The 23,375-nt window shown below is 41.2% G+C and overlaps 1 protein-coding gene across 1 annotated transcript in view; it reads right to left on the reverse strand.

The window, feature by feature from the left end:
- Positions 1-82: 82 nt before the first annotated feature.
- Positions 83-23,375, reverse strand: part of LOC115167663 (zinc finger MIZ domain-containing protein 2) — a 94,358-nt gene continuing 71,065 nt past the window's right edge. The window contains exons 13-19 of the mRNA XM_029722279.1: positions 22,137-22,294; positions 21,732-21,799; positions 21,547-21,615; positions 21,008-21,252; positions 8,960-9,126; positions 6,025-6,237; positions 83-954 (exon numbers count right to left, since the gene is read on the reverse strand). Of these exons, the coding sequence (XP_029578139.1) occupies positions 847-954; positions 6,025-6,237; positions 8,960-9,126; positions 21,008-21,252; positions 21,547-21,615; positions 21,732-21,799; positions 22,137-22,294 (1,028 nt within the window). The 3' untranslated portion in view covers positions 83-846. The remainder of the gene's footprint in view (positions 955-6,024; positions 6,238-8,959; positions 9,127-21,007; positions 21,253-21,546; positions 21,616-21,731; positions 21,800-22,136; positions 22,295-23,375) is intronic.

Genomic DNA, 23,375 nt, shown 5'->3' on the forward strand with positions numbered 1-23,375 from the left:
ATGCAGCCATATATTTACATGTAGCCATAAAGGTATGGCTTTGGCTCCATAGCTGCTCCAAAGAATTGAGTCTCACAAAGCCTTACAGATTGCCATTTATTCCATTTGCCTACAAGGTTGTTAACCATTGTAATGAATATAATGTCAAACATTTATGCATAAAAATCTGTTAATTTAGAATATAAAAAGACTGAGTAATTGGTTGTGTGCCGGTGTGCTAAATGATCATAGCTTGGAATGGTTATGTAAATGTGGAAATTACATTGCTGTTTTGTCACTGTTGTGCATTGATAAATCACAGTAAAAGGCAGTGAAAATACATATTTATCTTTGAAACACATAGGGCATCCCCTCAATGTATTCATCTTCCATTTATTATTGTAAATTAAAAAAGGTTATTTAATCATACTTTTATGGACATTTCAAACTCACCAAATTCAGTTGGACATAAACTTGCATCACAACTGCATTGAATAAGAAAATGTACATACATTGATAATCCCTTCTGAATGACATACAATAAATGTGATTCTAGTAAGGAAGCCTTTAAATACAATTGGATCCTTGGGCAAGAAAGGTAGTAACAAGGGAATGGATGCGGGAATAGTTTACAGATATAAAACAAAATATTACCATAGTTTATAGTCAGACAAGGGACATCAAAGATTTTCCTCATATTCAAATGTCTCCTCGACACGCCTACCACTGACGGCCATTTTCGGCTCAAGGGGAGCTCTTATATTACAGGAAGTATTTTTTATACCCACATTGTAGGTGGGATACTTCTTGTATGTAGTTTATGTGTTGCAGGGAACCATGGGAGACTGTGGAGAGGAGCACCGGGACTCAGTTGTTCTCAAAGAGGGAGAGTAGGTCATCATTGCTGTTGTTCGGTAAATCGGGGGGACCAAGGTAAGACAGCAGCTCATCTGGATTTGTCAATTCAGGAAGTAACTGTAGAGGAGAGAGAGAAATCAGAATCCCTAAAGATTATGTACAACAACAGGTACTGCGCTCATTAACACATTGTGCCTCGCTCATCAATCAATCATTCACAGTTGAAAATAGTCATCAACATTAGCATATGAGCAATGTCTTCAACATTTTTTTGTAGCTCAGAAACTAATATTTAACTCTGTAAAGACATATGTTTGTTATAAAAATCTAAAATATTGATACAAAAACCTGTCATTGAAATTACAAAGTCATTTGTGGAATATTAGGTTTCTACATTGTGTAAAAGCTCTACCTATTGAGATGCATTACATTGAACGTATTTCAAGTTTGTGAGTGAGGACATGCAAGAGATCAGTCCTTCATTAATAGATTTTCGGAAGAAGACATCTCTTTTCCTTTCTTTCTGTGCCCCCAGATGTTTAGATGTACTGGTAAAGTTACCAGGTTGTTAACTAGCTGAGGTAACATGACTGATGTTTACAGTCCTTTAAAAGTTGCAGCGTACTGCGGCGCAGCTTGCATGGTGCCGCAGAATTCTATGGCACGTTATTTAAGTGTGAACCACTGGCACCATTAATGCTAGTTAGTGCTAGTTTGACCGCCATAGGGCATCTTTCAGAAGCATTTGATAGCCTTCAATTGTGGCTGTACTAGGGAATTCAAAACCTTTTTTAAAAATACATTTTGCTTAATTAACTTGATTAATATTATGGTGTTTCTATCCAAGAAAAACGAAAAACACTCGGTTTCCGTTAGGATGGGAAAGGAAAATATGCAACATGACCGTCTGGAGTAGGCGACAGTACTGGGCTATTTAGCTAAAGAATCCCTGTGTCGTGCGAGCAATTCCCCGACGGGGAGGAAGGAGTAGGCTGTCCTTGTAAATAAGAATTTGTTCTTAAAACCTCTTAAGGCTTGGGGGGAGTGTTCAGAAGTTCGGATGAATGACGTGCCCAAAGTAAACTGCCTGTTACTCAGGTCCAGAAGCTAGGATATGCATATAATGGTAGCATTGGATATAAAGCACTCTGAAGTTTCTAAAACTGTTAAAATAATGTCTGTGAGTATAACAGAACTGATATGGCAGGAAAAAAAATAAGGAAATTCCATCCGGAATTTTTTGTTGTTGGTCACAGGCCATTTCAATGATAGCCTATGTGAAAAACAAATAGATAGGACCCAGATTGCAGTTCCTAAGGCTTCCACTAGATGTCAACAGTCTTTAGAAAGTGTTTCAGGCTTGTTTTTTGAAAAATGAACAAGTAGTTGTAGTTTTTCCAAGGTGTCTCTCAGGAAAATAGTCTTGTTGCGAGCGTGAATGAGGTGCGCGCTCTTCGATATTTATCTTCCCTATTGAACATACTATTCTCAGTGTTAAATTGTATTGTTTATTTAGATATTAGAGTACCTGAGGATTAATTAGAAACATCGTTTGATTTGTTTGGACGAACTTTACCGGTAACTTTTTGGATTCGTTTGTATGCACGTTGAACGAGTGGATTACTGAAATCGATGGCGCCTACTAAACATACTTTTTGGGATATAAAGAAGGACTTTATCGAACAAAACAACCATTCATTGTGTAGCTGGGACCGTTGGGATTGCAAACAGAGGAAGATCTTCAAAGGTAAGTGATTTATTTTATCGCTATTTGGGATTTTGTGACGCCTGTGCTGGTTTGAAAAAGTATTTTGATGTGGGGCGCTGTCCTCTGATAATCGCATGGTATGCTTTCGCCGTAAAGCCTTTTTTAAATCTGACAACGCGGTTGGATTAACAAGAAGTTACGCTTTTAAACGATGTAAGACACTTGTATTTTCATGAATGTTTAATATTATGATTTTTGTATTTTGCGCTCTCCAATTTCACCGGATGTTGTCGTAGTGGAACGGTAGCGGAACACCGATCCCAAAGAGGTTCTGACTTGCCGAGCTTGATAAAGGTTACACTAAGAGCATAACATTTCTACACCCCAATTGTAGTCTAACCAATACCCAAACGGAAATTTAGTGAAAATAAAAATCTCATTGACCAGTCCCCGTGCTTGTCTCAGAGCAGCGCGAAACGGTGCTCAAATAGTCGTAGGCTATTGCTTCAAATCCTATTGCTTCTAACTTCAATATGCTCTTTAAATAAATAAGACCTATTCCACTTTTAACAGCACATTACTCAACACTAGTGAGACTCATGTTGCCTACGGTAGGCCTACAGTATATCGAAAAATGTGACTCTCCGCCAATAATTATATATATAGAGGATTGGAGGATTCTAAATTAAAACCAAAAGCCACCTCATGGGTCTCACAGTGGCGGCCGGCACGTGTATAGAACCTGCAACTGTTTGCACTGTGGGAGCCCCCATTCACAAAGATTCAAAATACAGAGATGTGTTGGTAAAGGTATATTGTCCTGCTAATATCCCATAATGGGCTATTATAATACTGTACATGGTGTCCAGGTCAGGATAACCAAAACATTTCTTTATAAAAGACTATCAAAAATAACCTTATTTATTTTGATCCAAAGCCATGAATGAGTGAGTCACTCAGCTTTATGTAGGTGCTGCTATATGACTGTGCCATCAACTTGACAATACATAACGATATTTTGGGAGGTTATTTCGTCTTTAAAAAACCCCGAAAGTGAACAATTGTAATCTGAATAAAAGGCCAAAATAATATTTGTAAAGGCCAAAATATTAATTTCTGTTTTTAGAGGGAGAGAAACGCTGGGCCAATTGTACGCCGCCCTATGGGACTCCCAATTCACGGTCGGATGTGATACACAATAATAATTTTTGTGGTATTATTTGATTTGTCTTTTCTGGTGGATTAAACTGCAATTGCAACCAATTACGGCCGGTTGAGATACAGCCAACCTAACTTAGAACATTTAACGATAGAATTCTCCCCCTACCCTTCTAGGCAAGTCTATTGTCCAGCTACCTGCTAATAGCCATAATGGCACTGTACAACGTGACCGTGTGTGTTCGAAATAGTACTTTCCAGTAAGCAACAATTTGTTTACTTTCATTAGACAACTTTGTTCCGATATTTCTGTAATTCAGTGATATTTATTCCCATAGTAATTCATTATGGATCCATAACTAAATAAATATCTGCATTTTGAAAGATTATTTTTATCATTATTTTATTAAACGAAAGCACAAAGATTCCATTATTAGTTACATTGTTTTAGTTTGAACGTGCAGACTGGCACTAAGAACAGCGGGAATGTTTCCCTAGGCAGCACCATTATTAGTGCAACGCGCTTAGTGTTGCTCTGTGCTACCCAGTGTGGTGGGGTGTGGGTCCACCTCTCTCACCCATGGGTCTTCTGTGTGCGGCTCTGCGGCCCATCCCGTGCCCCCTGCCCTCGTACCTTGTGCGCTTTCAATGATTTTAAGGAGTGATTTGTTATTCGTCCTTATCTCTGGGACACTAAAAGCCATCCAGGCTGCTCATGTCTGTTGAGGCTCTAAAGATCTTGTCACTCACCTATCTTAGACACATAGGCTGTTAGAACCTGCTTTTGTTTGTTTTAATGCTTTATGGGAGCCAAGTACCCCTTATCTCTCATGTAAGCTTGCCTTCCCCTAGCATGGTTAAGCAGCTTTTTGTGTAGATTAAGTATCTAAAGACTAATTGTAAAATCTTTGAGATCCTTTCCGGTATATCCTGAGAATTCCTTTCCGGTATGTCCTGGAGGTTACTTTCTGGGTTCATCCTGAGAGTGATCTTCCTTCCAATTGCTTGAATAAACCTCTTGTTGCTGATAAATGAGTTCTGCCTGATACCTTTGAGTTTTCCTCAACAACATAATACAATATAATATGTGTATTACACATTACACAGTGCAAAAGCATTATGAATAGTGCAAAACTTACCATACTACGAAAATGTTGCCCTATTTATGAACAAGTTGATGAATGAGGGCCATTGTGTAGCAGCTTTGCATAAATTGGAACCAAGACTGTTCTCAGGCCTCGATGAAGCTAGATATGTTCGAGTTGCCTCCTGAGTGGCGCAGCAGTCTAAGACACTGCATCGCAGTGCTAGAGGTGTCACTACAAACTTGGGTTGGATCCCAGGCTGTATCACAAATCGTCCGTGACCGGGAATTTGTCCAGCATCGTCCGGGTTAGGGGAGGGTTTGGCAAGGTGAGGCTTTACTTGGCTTATCGCGCTCTAGCAACTCCTTGCGGTGGGTCGGGCGACTGCAGGCTGTCATCAGTTGAACTGTGTTTCCTCCGACACATTGGTGCGGCTAGCTTTCGGGTTAAGCGGGCGGGTGTTGAGAAGAGCGGTTTGGCCTGTCATGTTTTGGAGGACGCATGACTCGACCTTCGCCTCCCGAGCCCGTTGGCGAGTTGCAGCGATCAGACAAGATGGAAATTGGGGAGAAAGGGGGTAAAATACCCCTTTTTCTCCCCAATTTCGTGACATTCAATTGGTAGTTACAGTCTTGTTCCATCGCTGCAACTCCCGTACGGACTCGGGAGAGGAAAAGGTCGAGAGCCATGCATCCTCTGAAACACGACCCTGCCAAGACACACTGTTTCTTGACACACTGCTCGCTTAACCAGAAGCCAGCCACCAATGTGTCAGAGCAAACAATGTACAACTGGCGACCGTGTCAGCATGCATGCGCCCGGCCTGCCATAGGAGTCGCTAGAGCGCATTGGGACAAGGACATCCTGGCCGGCCAAACCCTCCCCAAATCCAGATGACGCTGGGCCAATTGTGCGTCGCCTCATGGGTCTCCAGGTCATGGCCAGGTGAGACACAGTCTGGCATCGAACCCGGATCTATAGTGACGCCTCAAGCACTGCAGTGCCTTAGACTGCTGCGCCACTCGGAAGGCTCCACGTCTGGAACAATATTTACATTTTACCTAACCTGTTTCCTAACCTAATACCGAAAAGTCTTCTTCTAGTCCAAACTGGCAGACCTGCCCTGAAAACAGTCTTGGTTTCCACTGATGCGATACAGCGTGAATGTAAATGTAGTGTAGCAATGCACTGAGTAGCTAGGTCATGAAGTGAGTGAATTAAAATGTTGCTACTCACATCCAAGGAAGGCTCTGGCACCTCTGAGCAAGCGGGACCCCCTAACCCAAAGGTTTCTGTGTGTAGTCTGGTGTTTTGGGAGGGATTGCGAGGCTGCATCATGGGTGCCCCTGGTCCCCCGAGGTGTGAGTTGCTATGGAGGCCTTGATGCTGCTGATGCTGTTGATGCTGGAGAGAACTGTGGGAGGAGTCCATGCGGCCCGAATGGGGAATCTGAGTTGAAAAGTATTATAAGTATTATAAGCTCCTGCATAACACGTCTGTGCCACATCAACGTATAATATTCTTTGGTGTGTTAGAAGTAAAATAAAGTTTTATAACAAGCCAATTCAACTCAAATCCAACTACCCTTCCAAAGTGTCATGCTCCTTTCAATTAGAACTCATCATCAATTCCTTACGACTTTGATGGCACCTGTGATTTGTAGAAGGGCCAAGACAACAAAGCAATATATGAAACCATCTCAACCCACGCTTAACCTATTCTTTGTAGTTGAACTTAATCAATTTCTTCAACTTTATATGGTTCATTCATTCAGATTAGAGGTCGACTGATTATGATTTTTCAACGCCGATACCGATTATGGGAGGACCAAAAAAAGCCGATAGCGATTAAATCGGACATATATATATATATATATATATATATATATACATACAGTGGGGGGAAAAAAGTATTTGATCCCCTGCCGATTTTGTGCGTTTGCCCACTTACAAAGAAATTATCAGTCTATAATTTTAATGGTAGGTTTATTTGAACAGTGAGAGACAGAATAACAACAACAAAAATCCAGAAAAAAGCATATAAAAAATGTTATAAAATGATTTGCATTTTAATGAGGGAAATAAGTATTTGACCCCTCTGCAAAACATGACTTAGTACTTGGTGGCAAAACCCTTGTTGGCAATCACAGAGGTCAGACATTTCTTGTAGTTGGCCACCAGGTTTGCACACATCTCAGGAGGGATTTTGTCCTACTCCTTTTGCAGATCTTCTCCAAGTCATTAAGGTTTTGAGGCTGACGTTTGGCAACTCGAACCTTCAGCTCCCTCCACAGATTTTCTATGGGATTAAGGTCTGGAGACTGGCTAGGCTACTCCAGGACCTTAATGTGCTTCTTCTTGAGCCACTCCTTTGTTGCCTTGGCCGTGTGTTTTGGGTCATTGTCATGCTGGAATACCCATCCACGACCCATTTTCAATGCCCTGGCTGAGGGAAGGAGGTTCTCACCCAAGATTTGACGGTACATGGCCCCGTCAAATGATGCGGTGAAGTTGTCATGTCCCCTTAGCAGAAAAACACCCCCAAAGCATAATGTTTTCACCTCCATGTTTGACGGTGGAGATCGTGTTCTTGGGGTCATAGGCAGCCTTCCTCCTCCTCCAAACACGGCGAGTTGAGTTGATGCCAAAGAGCTCCATTTTGGTCTCATCTGACCACAACACTTTCACCAGTTGTCCTCTGAATCATTCAGATGTTCATTGGCAAACTTCAGATGGGCATGTATATGTATTCTTGAGCAGGGGGACCTTGCGGGCGCTGCAGGATTTCAGTCCTTCACGGCGTAGTGTGTTACCAATTGTTTTCTTGGTGACTATGGTCCCAGCTGCCTTGAGATCATTGACAAGATCCTCCCGTGTAGTTCTGGGCTGATTCCTCACCGTTCTCATGATCATTGCAACTCCACGAGGTGAGATCTTGGATGGTGCCCCAGGCCGAGGGATATTGACAGTTCTTGTGTGTTTCTTCCATTTGCAAATAATCACACCAAATGTTGTCACCTCACCAAGCTGCTTGGCGATGGTCTTGTTGCACATTCCAGCCTTGTGTAGGTCTACAATCTTGTCCCTGACATCCTTGGAGAGCTCTTTGGTCTTGGCCATGGTGGAGAGTTTGGAATCTGATTGATTGATTGCTTCTGTGGACAGGTGTCTTTTATGCAGGTAACAATCTGAGATTAGGAGCACTCCCTTTAAGAGTGTGCTCCTAATCTCAGCTCGTTACCTTTATAAAAGACACCTGGGAGCCAGAAATCTTTCAAATTGATAGGGGGTCAAATAATTATTACCCTCATTAAAATGCAAATCAATTTATAACATTTTTGACATGTGTTTTTCTGTTTTTTTTGTTGTTATTCTGTCTCTCACTGTTGAAATAAACCTACCATTAAAATTATAGACTGATAATTTCTTTGTCAGTGGGCAAACGTACAAAATCAGCAGGGGATCAAATACTTTTCCCCCCCCACTGTATGTATGTATGTATGTATGTATGTATGTATGTATGTATGTATGTATGTATGTATGTATGTATGTATGTATGTCCTGTATTGATTATATGCAATACAGGACAAGCTAGTTAAACTAGTAATATCATCAACCATGTGTAGTTAACTAGTGATTATGTTAAGATGTATTGTTTTTTTATAAGATAAGTTTAATTCTAGCTAGCAACTTACCTTGGCTCCTTGCTGCACTCGCGTAACAGGTGGTCAGCCTGCCACGCAGTCTCCTCGTGGATTGCAATGTAATCGGCCATAATCGGCATCCAAAAATGCTGATTATCGATTGTTATGAAAACTTGAAATCAGCCCTAATTAAATCGGCCATGCCGATTAATCGGTCGACCTCTAATTCAGATTACATTATGAATTTTATGGATAACTTATCATAATGACATGCACCATCAACACTGATTAGTAAACCAGGACCCACATACAAAAGAAAGACCACGTCTACAACACTACCCCACAGTTTGGTCTCTAAACGAATAAGGGAACTTCAACTTTGTCACCTAGCTGGTTAGACGAAAAGTGAATGATAATACGTAAAAGAACAAACATGATTATTTTAGGGGTGGGGTGGATTTGTTTGTCAAGGCTCCAGACCATTGAGAACAGGAAGAACAAAGCCCTCAGCAGGGTTGAGGTTAGTACCTGGGATGACATGGGATGTCCCATGGGTTTGTCTGAAGTGAGGAGTCCACTTGGCAGGTCAGCCTGGTAGGAGAGGGGGGGTGGTCCCGAGGAGAACTCCCCAACATTAGGGGTGCCAGGGGCATTTGGGAAGTCTGAGAACCCAGGCTGGTTAGGGTATCCCAATCCTGGGCAGAAACAGACATACACTCGTTACTTAGACATTCTCCACCGTTTTAATCATAAATGTACATGATAAGAATGTTTATTTGTTATTTTTTTCAGAGAGCATTTGCTAATTAATCCATTTCAAAATTAATTTCGGCAAATACTTTGTAGAAAATAAAAGTAATGTTTTAGCAGGGAACGGCTATGAGAGGTGATTTGGAAATTTGGCTAAAACAGTCCAAAACATTTGTATTTGTACACTAAAGGAAAAACGTCAGAACCATTCATTACTGAATTAACTATTGGTTGTGCTCATTGGGGTACTCCATAGAAAACTGTGCAAATATTTTGGACACAGAAAAGAAAAAACAGACGTTTCCTTTGTAATAAGTACAGACAATATCCTATCGTATCTCAGTCCCTCTGGGATTTTTTTTTTTTTGGTGATAGATTCAGAGGGGTTGGATTAAATGCGGAAGACACATTTTGGTTGAATGCATTCAGTTGTGCAACTGACTAGGTATCCCCTTTCCCTACCAAATTTGCAATGATTTCTTACACTGTCACGAAAATGCACTAACAGGGGAAAAAGTTTGTTGATGTGTAGCTTGATTGAACCATTTTATGCTTTAAAAAAGTGCTGCAATTGGTTAAAATTGTTAGCACTTGTTTTGTATTGCGGTGATCATACAGTTTTATGCGGTAATATTGCAGTGATTTGACTGTTTTATGCAGTGTGGTGGATGAATCAGAATTAGTCGGGTAACATAGATAATTAAGATGTTTTATTAGTATAATATGCTTATGTGAGATACTTGTCATTAGAAAGTGTCCTTTGGACTCTGGTGTCTTTCAGTTGCACGTTTCCCTTAGCTGGGGCTCAGTCACTTGGGGCCCAGAGAGGGGAGAGGTAAGACTTGTTTTTTTTACATGTCTCTGTTGCTATGCAAAATATCAGCAAGAGAGGAGGACAGAATGAAACATTGTCTTCATATGTGAATGTGTCTTTACCTATTCTTAAAACATGTGGAGGGATGGCGTGATTAATGGGGAAACAATTATTTGTCTCCACAATGTCTGTGCGCAGGTCACTCCCCTCAGTGAGCTTGTCCAGGAGTGGGAACAAGAGGTGTCTTACTGAGGATGGGCCTCTATGAGATAGCACTGACAGAGGAGATTTATGGTGTATTTTGATAAGAACGCCTATAAAGCATTCCAGAGGACATGAGCTAATGGTTTTGTTCTATACCGTACCAGGGAGGGACGGTTCTAGGGAGACCAGACACCGGTCTATATAATGAACACTGTTGAGATAGCAGTTGCTGTCTGCTGTGTTTTACAGATATCTTTTCATACAAAACTTAACCTTTGTTAACTGTTCCTAAGATTTGTGGTTCGTCAATGTACGTTGAAGGGGTGGATTCATGGGTATAAAAAGCTCTTTGTATTGTTGTATAGAGACCTTCCTGGTTCATTCGAGAGAGTGCATTATTGAAGGTCAAAGTACTTTTGCAAATGTATCTTAATTATTAAAGATGTAGTTTAACTCAGACTGGTGTGTTTGTAACTCTCCTCATTTGGTAATGCAGAAATTAGCCACCACAGCGGTAATAGTGCGGAGATTGGTAAAATTTGAAACCCCTCACATAATGACCGAAGAATCCTAAAGGGACTGATATATGTATTATTGTTTTCTTCCATTTCATGCCAACTGGACACGACCGTGGTTTGTTATCCACTGGGAAAGTCATGTCTACTTCCAGCTCCACTTCCGTATAAAGTCCCATACTGTTTTTGACTGTACTTAAAGAATACATAATGAAATTCATGAAAATGCAATCGTTTAAGATGCAGTGCATTCGTAAAGTATTCAGACCCCTTGACTTTTTCCACATTTTGTTACATTACAGCCATTTTCTAAAATGGATTAAATTGTTTTTCCCCCTTTATCAATCTACACACATAATGACAAAGCAAAAACTAGTTTGACATTTTTGCAAATGTACTAAAAGTAAACTGAAACATCATATTTACATAAGTATTCAGACCCTTTACTAAGTACTTTATTGAAGCACCTTTGGCAGCGATTACAGCCGAGTCTTCTGGAGCAAGTTATCATCAAGGATCTCTGTACTTTGCGCCGTTCACCTTTGCCTTGATCCTGACTAGTCTCCCAGTCCCTGCTGCTGAAAAACATCCCCACAGCATGATGCTGCCACCACCATGCTTCACTGAAGGGATGATACCAGGGGGCCCTCCCGAGTGGAGCAGTGGTCTAAGGCACTGCATCGCTCTGTCGCAGCCGACCACGACCGGGAGACCCATGGGGCGGCGCACAATTGGCCCAGGGTCGTCCGGTTTATGGGAGGGTTTGGCCGGCAGTTATGTCCTTGTCCCATCGCGCACTAGCGACTCCTGTGGCGGGCCGGGTGCAGTGCACGCTAACACGGTCGCCAGGTGCTTCCTCCGACACATTGGTGCGGCTGGCAGCCGCGTTAAGTGGGCATTGTGTATAGAAGCAGTGCGGCTTGGTTGGGTTTCGGAGGACGCACGGCTCTCCACTTTCGCCTCTCCCGAGACCGTACGGGAGTTGCAGTGGTGAGACAAGACTAACTCCAATTAGATACCATGAAATTGGGGAGAAAAAGGGGTAAACGTTTTCTTTTTTTAATGGGATGATGCCAGGTTTCCTCGCTTGGCATTTGGGCCAAAGAGTTCAATCTTGGTTTCATCAGACCAGAGAATCTTGTTTCTCATTGTCTGGGAGTCTTTAGGTGCCTTTTGGCAAAAGTCCTAGTGGGCTGTCAAGTGCATTTTACTGAGGAGTGGCTTCCGATTGGCCACTCTACCATAAAGGCCTGATTGGTGGAGTGCTGCAGAGATGATTGTCAATTTCTCACCTTAATTTCTCAGAACAAGAATAGACTGATGAGTTTCATAAGAACGTTCTTTGTTTCTAGCCTGTAATCGAACCCACAAATGCTGATGCTACAGATAGTCAACTAGCCTAAAGAAGGCCAGTTTTATTGCTTCTTTAAATCAGCACAACAGTTTTCAGCTGTGCTAACATAATTGCAAAAGGGTTTTCTAATGATCAATTATCCTTTTAAAATGATAAAACTTGGATTAGCTAACAACGTGCCATTGGAACACAGGAGTGATGGTTTGCTGATGATGGACCTCTGCACGCATATGTAGATACTCCATTAAAAAAAAAATAATAATCTGCCATTTCCGGCTACAATTGTAATTTACAACATTAAAATGTCTACACTGTATTTCTGATCAATTTGATGTTATTTTAGAATGAACAAAAAATTGCTTTTCTTTCAAAAACAATTGCATTTCTAAGTGACCCCAAACTTTTGAACGGTAGTGTATATATAATTTTTTGGGGGGGCGGGGGATCTTGCCTGTTTTGCTTGTTATTTTGGCATTAATACGTGTCACATATCATTTTTTTTTTTTTTTTAAATATAGAGTTAACAAAGCCGCATACAAACATTATCTCTTTCTTGCTTTCTTGAGTAAGGCAGCTCCAAAATGCAGGTGTTTCAGCCAAGCTCAGTGCTTTCTGTGGTGGTGGGGCTAGTCAGCAGAAAATACAGAGCGTTAAGCCTGATTGGCTCAGTTTTCTGTCATGATTAGGCTCCGTTTTATGTCACTCATGGGACAGTACGTCATCCCCAATTCTAACCTTAGAGCTCAAATGTTTGCCCCTTGGGTTCTGCCATAGAGTTACATTAGAAGTGCCCATCCATGAAGGCTCAAGGTCATTGGCCTCAGATATGTGATTTGATGTCATTCTATCTACAGTAGCTTTACTTTCAAATTCTTAGCTAGCAGTCATCGTCAAGTCGACAATCTACTGGCAAATCCTTTTTAATCCTTGTCATATTTAGATAAATAATGGAGAAATTATGGATAAAACATATCGGTGCTCATCGGCTACTGTACATATAGATTACACAACAAGTTGGAAATCGCAAATTCAACAATAAGTTGTTTGGAAGGAATCACTGGCTAACTGCAAGCGTTGCAAAGAAGCCACTAACGTTAGCCTGCTATTCAATGGCTGTGTTTCTTCCCCCCAGTTCCACCATAAACGCAGAAAATGCCAGGCTTTGATGACAAAGTTTGTTAACAAAATTTGCCAACAAAGGACCGCTGCGCCACCTTCACAAGGTGAGTCCAAAAATGTCTTGTACGCTGCTGCATAAATGATGTAATATGCCAGGGAGAAATGTATACTGTAGCTAAGAAAGTAATACTATGTGTATGTTGTGTAGTAAACTGTTAGTAGCCCATGTGCCGCACCCTAATAATTTGGTCTATTTTCACCAACGCGGTATTGTAAACACATCGTTCGTGGCCCGGTGTGTGCTTGTTTGGCTACTTCTTTTGGTATTGCTTTTGACAGTGCTACTGATAGTAGTTGTGGTGCTTGGCTTGCACATGCAAATTCAACAGAAACAACATATAACAACATATAATTGTGTTATTTGACGTGTCAAATTAAAAGCTTATTTAATGCGTCAAGTGTTATATGACGTATATCTTTTTTGACACGCAAAGACCCAAACGGCATTCAATACGCCTCACCCTAATAATTTTGACTATATTCACCTCTTAATTTCGCCTAATGTTCTAACTTGGTGGTGCACAAATAGCCTATAACCTGTTTTAGAGAAATGTAATCATTGAATATTGTAAGAGCTTTCATTGTCTGTTTATATGCCCCATTTATTTATCCTACAGTTCTGATGGGTACAGGGAGTACACTGTACGAACAACCCATGTTCTGAACTGTCGCTGTACATTTCAAAAGCGCTGAACAAATAGTTATATTGACTACGTCTGTCGTCGCTTGCTCATTAATGTCTTAATCGAAATAACGGATTCCTCTTATCCGCTTGTCGTACCCTCATGCCACAGTTTGTACATCTCAATTGTCAGGAGAAACCACATTTGTGTAAGCATGTCTGCCATATCAGCTATGTTTTTATGTGTAGTGGCTTTGCTGGCATGCATCCCACTTGTTTGTTTTTTTCCCCACCAAGATTTACATGCTAAAATCACTAATGCTACCAGTACAACTCGGGAAAGCATACAGTTTATAAGGCAACAGATAAAATAATAGATGATTAACTTATTGAGGGTCTTATTTTGGTGACATGATGACCGATGCTTGGCTACCGTTTGACAAATAAAAAGAATCTTGCTCTTTTGTCCATAATAACCTCATTATCTAGGTAGCCTACCCGCACTGTATCTGCAAGATGTTGGCTAGAGTGCAACGTTCCACAACCAGAGGGGTACATTCGCTATATAACGCAACCTTTTGTGACAAAACCATCAGTAGAGTTGAAAATGCGATGGAAACCCATTTAACTTGTATTATTTATTCGGTACATGGTAATTTAACCGCAAAAAGTTATTTTTATGTGCAGTACGTCATCACGCACAGCATTTTATCCACAACAAATCAAACATCTTTGGAGGGAAAATGCATATGTTTTTATGCAGATTTTTGATTAGTGTTTAAATCTGTCACCAAGTCGATGGAAACCTAGAAAATGTCCATATTTTCCCTCCAAACAATCACTTTTATTATAACACAGGTTTAACACTTAACATAGGCTTAACTCCCAACAAACACTTTTCAACTTTTTATTTTATTTTTTACATTTTAACACAGGCCCTTGTGTTACAGCATATCCCAGCAATAATGCCTTGCCTTACGCCTGAGAAGAAAACATTTTGCAACAATTTGCTCAACTTGCCATTGGGTCATCCATTGGCTCAACTTCCACCTTGCCAAATTTACCCCACAGCAACCATTTTGACTATATTAGCCTACACACAGCTACAGTGGTTCCTCCTTTAAAAATTGTGAGCTTACACTGTGGTACTTAGAGGTAATTTGTGGTTAAGTACGGTACCCTGCATCACCACTTCATTGCGCCAGGCCAGCACAAGGGGGAGTTAGAGCACTGATTATGCTTTTGGGTCCTACTGTGTCTCTGACAATGAATGGGCGACATAAACCTAAATAGAAACTGATAATTGTGCACAACTTCAGCATTACTTACTAAAACTGTTGTTACACTAAGGTTTTAATTATTTATCTTGTTAGGATTATTTTTGCTCTTACTGTAGTAGTCTAGCCCACTCCCGACCGGTCACGTTGTACAGCGCCTGAGTAGCACAATGGTCTAAGACAATGCATAGCAATACAAGCTGTGCTGCTACAGATGCTGGTTCAATACCTGTGCCGGCCTCGACTGGAAGACCCATGAGATTATTGTAGGTTTTTGGTTTCTCTCCCTCTATAAACAGAAATAAATAATTCTAAATAACAAACTGATTTTATTTACAAATTAATAACGATGCCTCACCCCATGTTCAAGAATAGCCTTTTTCCTCACTCATTTACGTTACTTGAAAATCTCCAAAATATTGTTATTTTTTAAACAAGGTGATTATTATTATTATTATTATTATAGAATTATATAAAAGCCAGTTGTAGATTTTCAAAGATATAATAACAGTGTTAATATTATTCGGAAGTTTACATACACTTAGGTTGGAGTCATTAAAACTCATTTTTCAACCACTCCACAAAATTCTTGTTAACAAACTATAATTTTGGCAAGTCAGTTAGGACATCTACTTCGTGCATGACACAAGTCATTTTTCTAACAATTGTTTACAGACAGATTATTTCACTTATAATTCACTGTATCAAAATTCCAGTGGGTCAGAAGTTTACATACACTAAGTTGACTGTGCGTTTAAACAGCTTGGAAAATCCAGAAAATTATGTCATGGCTTTAGAAGCTTCTCATAGGCTAATTGACATCATTTGAGTCAATTGGAGGTGTACCTGTGGATGTATTTCAAGGCCTACCTTCAAACTCAGTGCCTTTTTGCTTGGCATCATGGGAAAATAAAAATAAATCAGCCAAGACCTCAGAAAAAAAACATTGTAGACCTCCACAAGTCTGGTTCATCCTTGGGAGCAATTTCCAAACTCCTGAAGGGACCACGTTCATCTGTACAAACAATAGTACGCAAGTATAAACACCATAGGACCACGCAGCCGTCATACCGCTCAGGAAGGAGACGCGTTCTGTCTCCTAGAGATGAACGTACTTTGGGGCGAAAAGTGCAAATCAATCCCAGAACAGCAGCAAAGGACCATGTGAAGATGCTGGAGGAAACAGGTACAAAAGTATCTATTTCCACAGTAAAACGAGTCCTATATCGACATAACCTGAAAGGCTGCTCAGCAAGGAAGAAGCCACTGCTCCAAAACCGCCATAAATAAGCCAGATTACGGTTTGCAACTGCACATGGGGACAAAGATCGTACTTCAAATGTCCTCTGGTCTGATGAAACAAAAATAGAACTGTTTGGCCATAATGACCCTCGCTATGTTTTGAGGAAAAAGGGGGAGGCTTGCAAGCCGAAGAACACCATCCCAACCATGAAGCATGAGGGTGGCAGCATCATGTTGTGGGGATGCTTTGCTGCAGGAGGGACTGGTTCACTTCACAAAATAGATGGCATCATGAGAAGGGAAAATTATGTGGATATATTGAAGCAACATCTCAAGACATCAGTCAGGAAGTTAAAGCTTGGTCACAAATGGGTCTTCCAAATGGACAATTACCCCAAGCATACTTCCAAAGTTGTGGCAAAATGGCTTAAGGACAACAAAGTCAAGGTATTGGAGTGGCCATCACAAAGCCCTCACCTCAATCCAATAGAATTTTTGTGGGCAGAACTGAAAAAGCGTGTGCGAGCAAGGAGGCCTACAAACCTGACTCAGTTACACCAGCTCTGTCAGGAGGAATGAGACAAAATTCACTCAACTTATTGTGGGAAGCTTGTGGAAGGCTAGCCAAAATGTTTGACCCAAATTAAACAATTTAAAGGCAATGCTACCAAATACTAATTGAGTGTATGTAAACTTCTGACCCACTGGGAATGTGATTAAAAAAATAAAAGCTGAAATAAATCACTCTCTCTACTATTATTCTGACATTTCACATTCTTAAAATAAAGTGGTGATCCTAACTGTCCTAAGACAGGGATTTTTTACTCTGATTAAATGTCAGGAATTGTGAAAAACTGAGTTGAAATGTATTTGGCTAAGGTGTATGTAAACTTCCGACTTCAATTATATATTGGTCATATTGTTCATGGCTCCCGAGTAGCGCACAATGGGATTGTCTTGAAGTTTTCCAGCTGTATCCACTGAAAGAGCATGAGGTTCAAGGCACGAGGGCAGGGGGCACAGGATGGGCCGCAGAGCCGCGCACAGAAGACCAATCTAGCCCATGGGGAAGGGAGGAGGAGGAAGATGGAGAGGGGGGTGGGCCACCACACTGCACCCACCCCACTGGCAACACTTTAAGGGGCATTGCACTAATAATGGCGCTGACAAGGGAAACGTTCCCGCTGTTCACGTTAAAACTAAAACAATGTAACTAATAATGGCATCTTTATGCTTCGTTAATAAAAAAATGATAAAAAACTAAAAATGACTTAGTTATGGATCCTTAATGAAGTACTATGGGAAGAAATATCACTGAATTACAGAAATATCCTCCAATTCTCTATATGTAATTATTGGCGGAGATTCACATCATATTTTTCGATATACTGTAGGCCTACCACAGGCGACATGAGTCTCACTAGTGTTGAGTAACGTGCTGTTAAAAGTGGTGTAGGACTAATTTATTTAAAGAGCATATTGAAGTTACAAGCAATAGCCTACAACTGTTTTAGCACTGTTTGCTCTTAAACAAGCATAGGGAATGGTCTTGATAAATCAATGAGATTTTTATTTTCACTGAATCTCCGTTTGTGTATTGGTTAGACAAGATTTAGAAAATTAGGGTGTACAAATTAGGGCGACAGCTGAAGCATTGGTCCAGAGACAGACGGCATTGGCAGAGAGTCAGGGGGGAATGACACGTTGAAGAGGGCGAGGAACGAGATGGAGTCACAATCCATGCCAGGCACACGTGAGCTCTGGAACTCCACCTCCGTCAGGCAGAGTCAACATACCTGGCGGGTTCGTCACGTCGTCAGTTCACCCTGACATTTCCATTCCTCTTCTGACAACAGAACTTGACCAACTGCTCACGAGGCACAGCAAGAGCCGTCCGGACCGTTATGCTGTTCTGCTATTCCAAGGATGTGTAACCGAAGAGACATACCACGAGTTGACACAGAATACCAACTGGGATGGATCCCGAGGCAAATGTGGCTTACCAGCGAACCTCTGTGTGTTTATCATTAATACTGTGTCTCAGATGTTTCTGTCCATGACTGATACAAACCGAAAAAGCATTAAAGACCAAGTTAACGAGTACTTGAGGTCACCGAAAAAGTCTGGACATGGCCTGCTCTCCCTTAAGTAAGGAATTAGGCACTTTCCCATTTTTCTACAGTATGTACTGTAGGCTAATTTTACTTGTCAGACTGCACAGTAGCCTAATAAACAAATGCAGGTGGCTTACATCTTCAACATGCTTCAAATGCTTTATTATCCAAATGTAAAAGCATATACTGTACAGTAGTTTGTTTCTTCATCAACATCGTTACGCTTTCGTTAATAAAATAACGATGAAAATACTCTTTCAAAACACACACGGTCACATTGTACAGTGCCATTATGGCTATTAAGCAGGGCTATATTTTGGCCTTTATGGGCAGCGCACAAATGGCCCAGCGTTTCCCTCCCTCTAAAAACAGAAATAAATGTTTTGGCCTTTACAAATATTATTTTGGCCTTTATTCAGATTACAAATCGCTCCCTTTCGTTTTTTTGAAAACGAAAACCTCAAATATCGTTATATATTTTCATCAAGTTGATGGAAGTCATATAGCAGCACCTACAAAAAGCTGACTGACTCACTCATTCATGGCTTTGGATCAAAAAAATAACTACCAACATTCTTTCTAATAGTCTTTAATAAAGACATGTTTTGGTTATCCTGACCTGGACACCATGTACAGTTTTATAATAGCCCATTATTAGCAGGACAATATACCTTTACCAACACCTCTCTGTATTTTGATACTTTGGCTAAATAGCACAGTGTTTATGTAGTTATGGATCCATAACAAATTACTATGGAAATAAATATCACTGAATTAAAGAAATATGCTCCAAACCTCTAATCCTCTATATGTAATTATTTGCAGAGAGTAACGTCATATACTGTAGGTCCACCGTAGGCGACATGAGTCTCACTAGTGTTGAGTAATGTGCTGTTGTTTATTTAAAAAGCATATTGAATTTAGAAGCAATAGACTACAACTATGTAAGCACCGTTTCGCGCTGCTCTGAGACAAGCATGGGGACTGGTCTTGATGAATCAGTGTGATTTATATTTTTCACTGAATCTCCGTTTGGGTATTGGTTAGATTAGAATTAGAAAATTAGGGTGTAGAAATGTTATGCTCTTTGTGTAACCTTTATTTAACTAGGTAAGTCAGTTAAGAAAAAAAATCTTATTTACAAGGACAGCCTACTCCTTCTTCCCCGACGGGGAATTGAACCCCGGTCTCCCGACGACACAGGGATTCTTTAGCTAAATAGCCCAGTATTTCCTGACCTTCACGTTGTACAGCGCCATATTTTCTGTTCCATCCTAACGGAAACCCAGAGGGTTTTTAGTTTTGTCTTGGAATAGAAACACCATAATATTAATCAAAATAATTAAGCAAGTACCAGTGAAAAGTATGGTCACACCTACTCATTCAAGGGTTTTTCTTTATTTTTACTGTGTTCTATATTGTAGAATAATAGTGAATACATCACAACTATGAAATAACACATATGGAATAAGTTAAGACCAAATTCTTATTTACAAGGACAGCCTACTCCTTCCTCCCCATCGGGGAATTGAACCCCGGTCTCCCGCGTGCCCGCATTCTTAGTACAACCATTATTGAAGGCTATCAAATGCTTCTCAAAGATGCCCTCTGGTGGTCAAACTAGCACTAACAAACATTAACGGTACCGGTGGTTCACACTTAAATAATGTGCCATAGAATTCTGCAATTTATGCATATATATTATAGAATTTATGCAAGCTGCTCCACAGTACACTGCAACTTTTAAAGGAGGAACCACTGTACAAGGATGCACTTTCTGGATAGGTTTAGGATCTCATACTGAAGCTTATAGAGACCCCCAACTGGTGTAAAATAAAACAAAATAGATGCAAGCATCATGAAATCTACCAGTTTTTTTTTTACCTAATTTGCTTACCACTTTTTCCATGTAGTTTCTTTCTTCACAGATTCCACGAAATGATCACTTTTACCCTTCCCTACACGCACATATTACCTCAATTACCTCATACCCCTGCACAATGACTCGGTACCGAGTAAACTCCTTGTATATAGCCTCGTTATTGTGTTACCATTCCTATTATTAGCAAACTTGTATTACTTTTAATTCTGCATCGTTGGGAAAGGACTCCTAAGTAAGAACTTGACAGTAAAGTCTACACACCTGTTGTATTCGGCGCATGTGACAAATACATTTTCATTTGATGCATTGATGATATTTGGTCACAGAATACATTTATGTATAGTTTCCTAGAAACGAGGGGTGGCTCAACTAACCCTTTGGCCGACTTAGCCAACTCTCCCCTATACCATTCTGTTTGTGCTGACTTTCCACTCTTTTCCAGTCCTTTTAATGCCATACACGTTTGGCAGTGACAGAGTCCAAGGAGTGGAATGCTAGCAGAAATCAGGTTCTGGATTTCAGGCTACTCTGGAAGTCCATAAAACAAATACTTCAAAAAGTGGATATGGAAGTGATAATGGCACCACACTTCCCTACCACATGAGAGGAGTTAGTCAGTCTACCTTGGCTGGGGTAGTCCGGAGTACTGCTGTTTCCCCCTGCTGGCATGGAGGGGTAGGGCGATGAGGCTGGGCCTAGGGAGGCGATCATCTCCATGACACTGGGCAGGATCATGTGACTGGGGCTCAGTGTGCGGCAGCGCTTCAGTGCCGGACCATCCGGCTCTTCTTTGATGTGAAGGTCGGGTTTGATGGGAACGGGCTTCCAGCTGCACACCGGGTCAATGGTAATCTCCTCATACTCCGAGCTGCGTGCGTGTAAAATTCAGAGGTGAACGTTTTAGATACGTGGCTGCAGATGAAATAGCACCGTATTCTTTATATGGTGCACCACTTTTGACCAGATAGGGCTCTGGTCAGAAGTAGTGCACCAAATAGGGAATAGGCTGCCATTCAGGATGTAACTATGTTGTGGGTTTTGTGAGAGACATATTGTTGAGGGGATTAGGGGGGATAATAGAGAATGGGAGAGGAATATGGGGGAAAGAATATAAAGCACAATCAGGTACAAATCAGAATGACATAGGGGAGTTGGTTCTTACTTCTGAATGTAGATGAGGATCCCCAGCATGTACTGGTCCACCTCTAGACCCTCCAGTAGAGCCGTCTTACTGCAAGGGGGAAAGGACGTAGTAGTGAGCTACAATCTATTTAGGACATAGTAGTGAGGTTCAATCGATTTGAATCCTGCAAGGGAGTTATGTAGTAGTCTACTATTCTAACGTACTTGCACACAGGACAGCGCCAGGTCCCCCTCTCACAGTTCAGCTGCAGGTAGGACTCTAGGTCGAAACACTGAAACCAGGTTGAGAGAGAGACTAAGATTAGCCAAAAATTCATCTAGATACAGAAACATAATATTGATCCGTCACTCACAAACCCTCACGTGTGTAGAGCTCTGACATGTGACTTCCTTGGCACTCAAGAGTTGTATAGCCTATCTCCAGGGAACAGGTGAAAGATCAACACTGGCTGCGTCTGAAGTGACACCCTATTCCCTATATAGTGCCCTACAAGTAGAGCACTATTTAGGGAATAGGGAGCCATTTCAGATGCAGCACTGTGTTTTTTCCACTCTGAGGGAGCAGTGTTAGTGGAGCCGATCGGTGTGGTACCGGCAAGGAGTACTGACCTGTATGTGTCTGCAGTCATGGCCTCGCGCTGGCAGCTGGATGCGGCGGAAGGTGATGGGGCACTTGAGGGACACCCTGATAGCCGTCTGCTCCACCCCATCCTCCCCATTCACCCCCGGTGTCCCTGGGATGGTGCCGCTGCTGAAGTTCCTCTTGACTGCAGTGGGGAGCGGGGGAGAGAGTGAATTTAAGGCCTTTTCACACTGCATTTGTCTTAGCCTTGGGCTATCCTTAGCCCCATGCTAAGACTGTCCCTGTGTTAACTTAGCCTGTGTTCACTGAAACCAACTGTCACTTTTCTGGAGTAGAATACTGAAATTAGGAACAATGGAACTCTGATAGGCTAGCCCCAAAAAGTTGGCGCTAACCCTGCTCCAGAGCAGAGCCAGCTAGCCCTGGGCTAAGGTTGGTGCTAGCCCACTTGAGAATATGCAAGAGTGAACACTATCTTTGCCCCAGGATAAAAGCTCCCATAGCTAAGAGCAGTGTGAACAGGGCATTAGAGACCCATTGGCCATGCGGCGAGTGAAGTCCCCATTGTAGAGTTACAGGATGTATTGCTAATGCTATGACGCCGTAGTGCTCAGACCCTTATCGTGGGACAGTAGCATAAAAGGGATGGAGAAATGAATGCACAGGTTTCACAAAGGCTGTGTCGCTTTGTTGGTAAACCATGGCGCTTGCGATGTCAGGATTATGGGTTTGATTCCCGCTGGGGCCCCCAATATGAATATTTATGCATGCGCTACCGTTATTAGCTTTTGATAAAATCAACTGCTAAATGGCATACAGTATTTAATCTATTCTAAAATTGATTAAATACATTTTTTCCTTCTCAATCTACACACAATAACCCAAAATGACAGTGAAAACAGATTTGTAGAATTCTTTGTAAATTTATTACAAATAAATAATTATTTACATAAGTTTTCAGAACCTTTGCTATGAGACTCAATTGAGCTCAGGTGCATCCTGTTTCCATTGATCATCCTTGAGATGTTGCTACAACTTGATTGGAGTCCACCTGTGGTAAATTCAATTGATTGGATATGATTCGGAAAGGCACACACCTGTCTATATAAGGTCCCACAGTTGACAGTGCATGTCAGAGCAAAAACTAAGCCATGAGGTCAAAGGAATTGTCAGTAGAGCTCCGACACAGCATTGTGTTGAGGCATAGATCTGGGGAAGGGTACCAAAAGATGCAGCATTGAAGGTCCATGAACACAGGTGGACTC

The sequence above is a fragment of the Salmo trutta genome, chromosome 29 (genome assembly GCF_901001165.1).
Source record: "Salmo trutta chromosome 29, fSalTru1.1, whole genome shotgun sequence".
NCBI classification, from domain to species: domain Eukaryota; kingdom Metazoa; phylum Chordata; class Actinopteri; order Salmoniformes; family Salmonidae; genus Salmo; species Salmo trutta.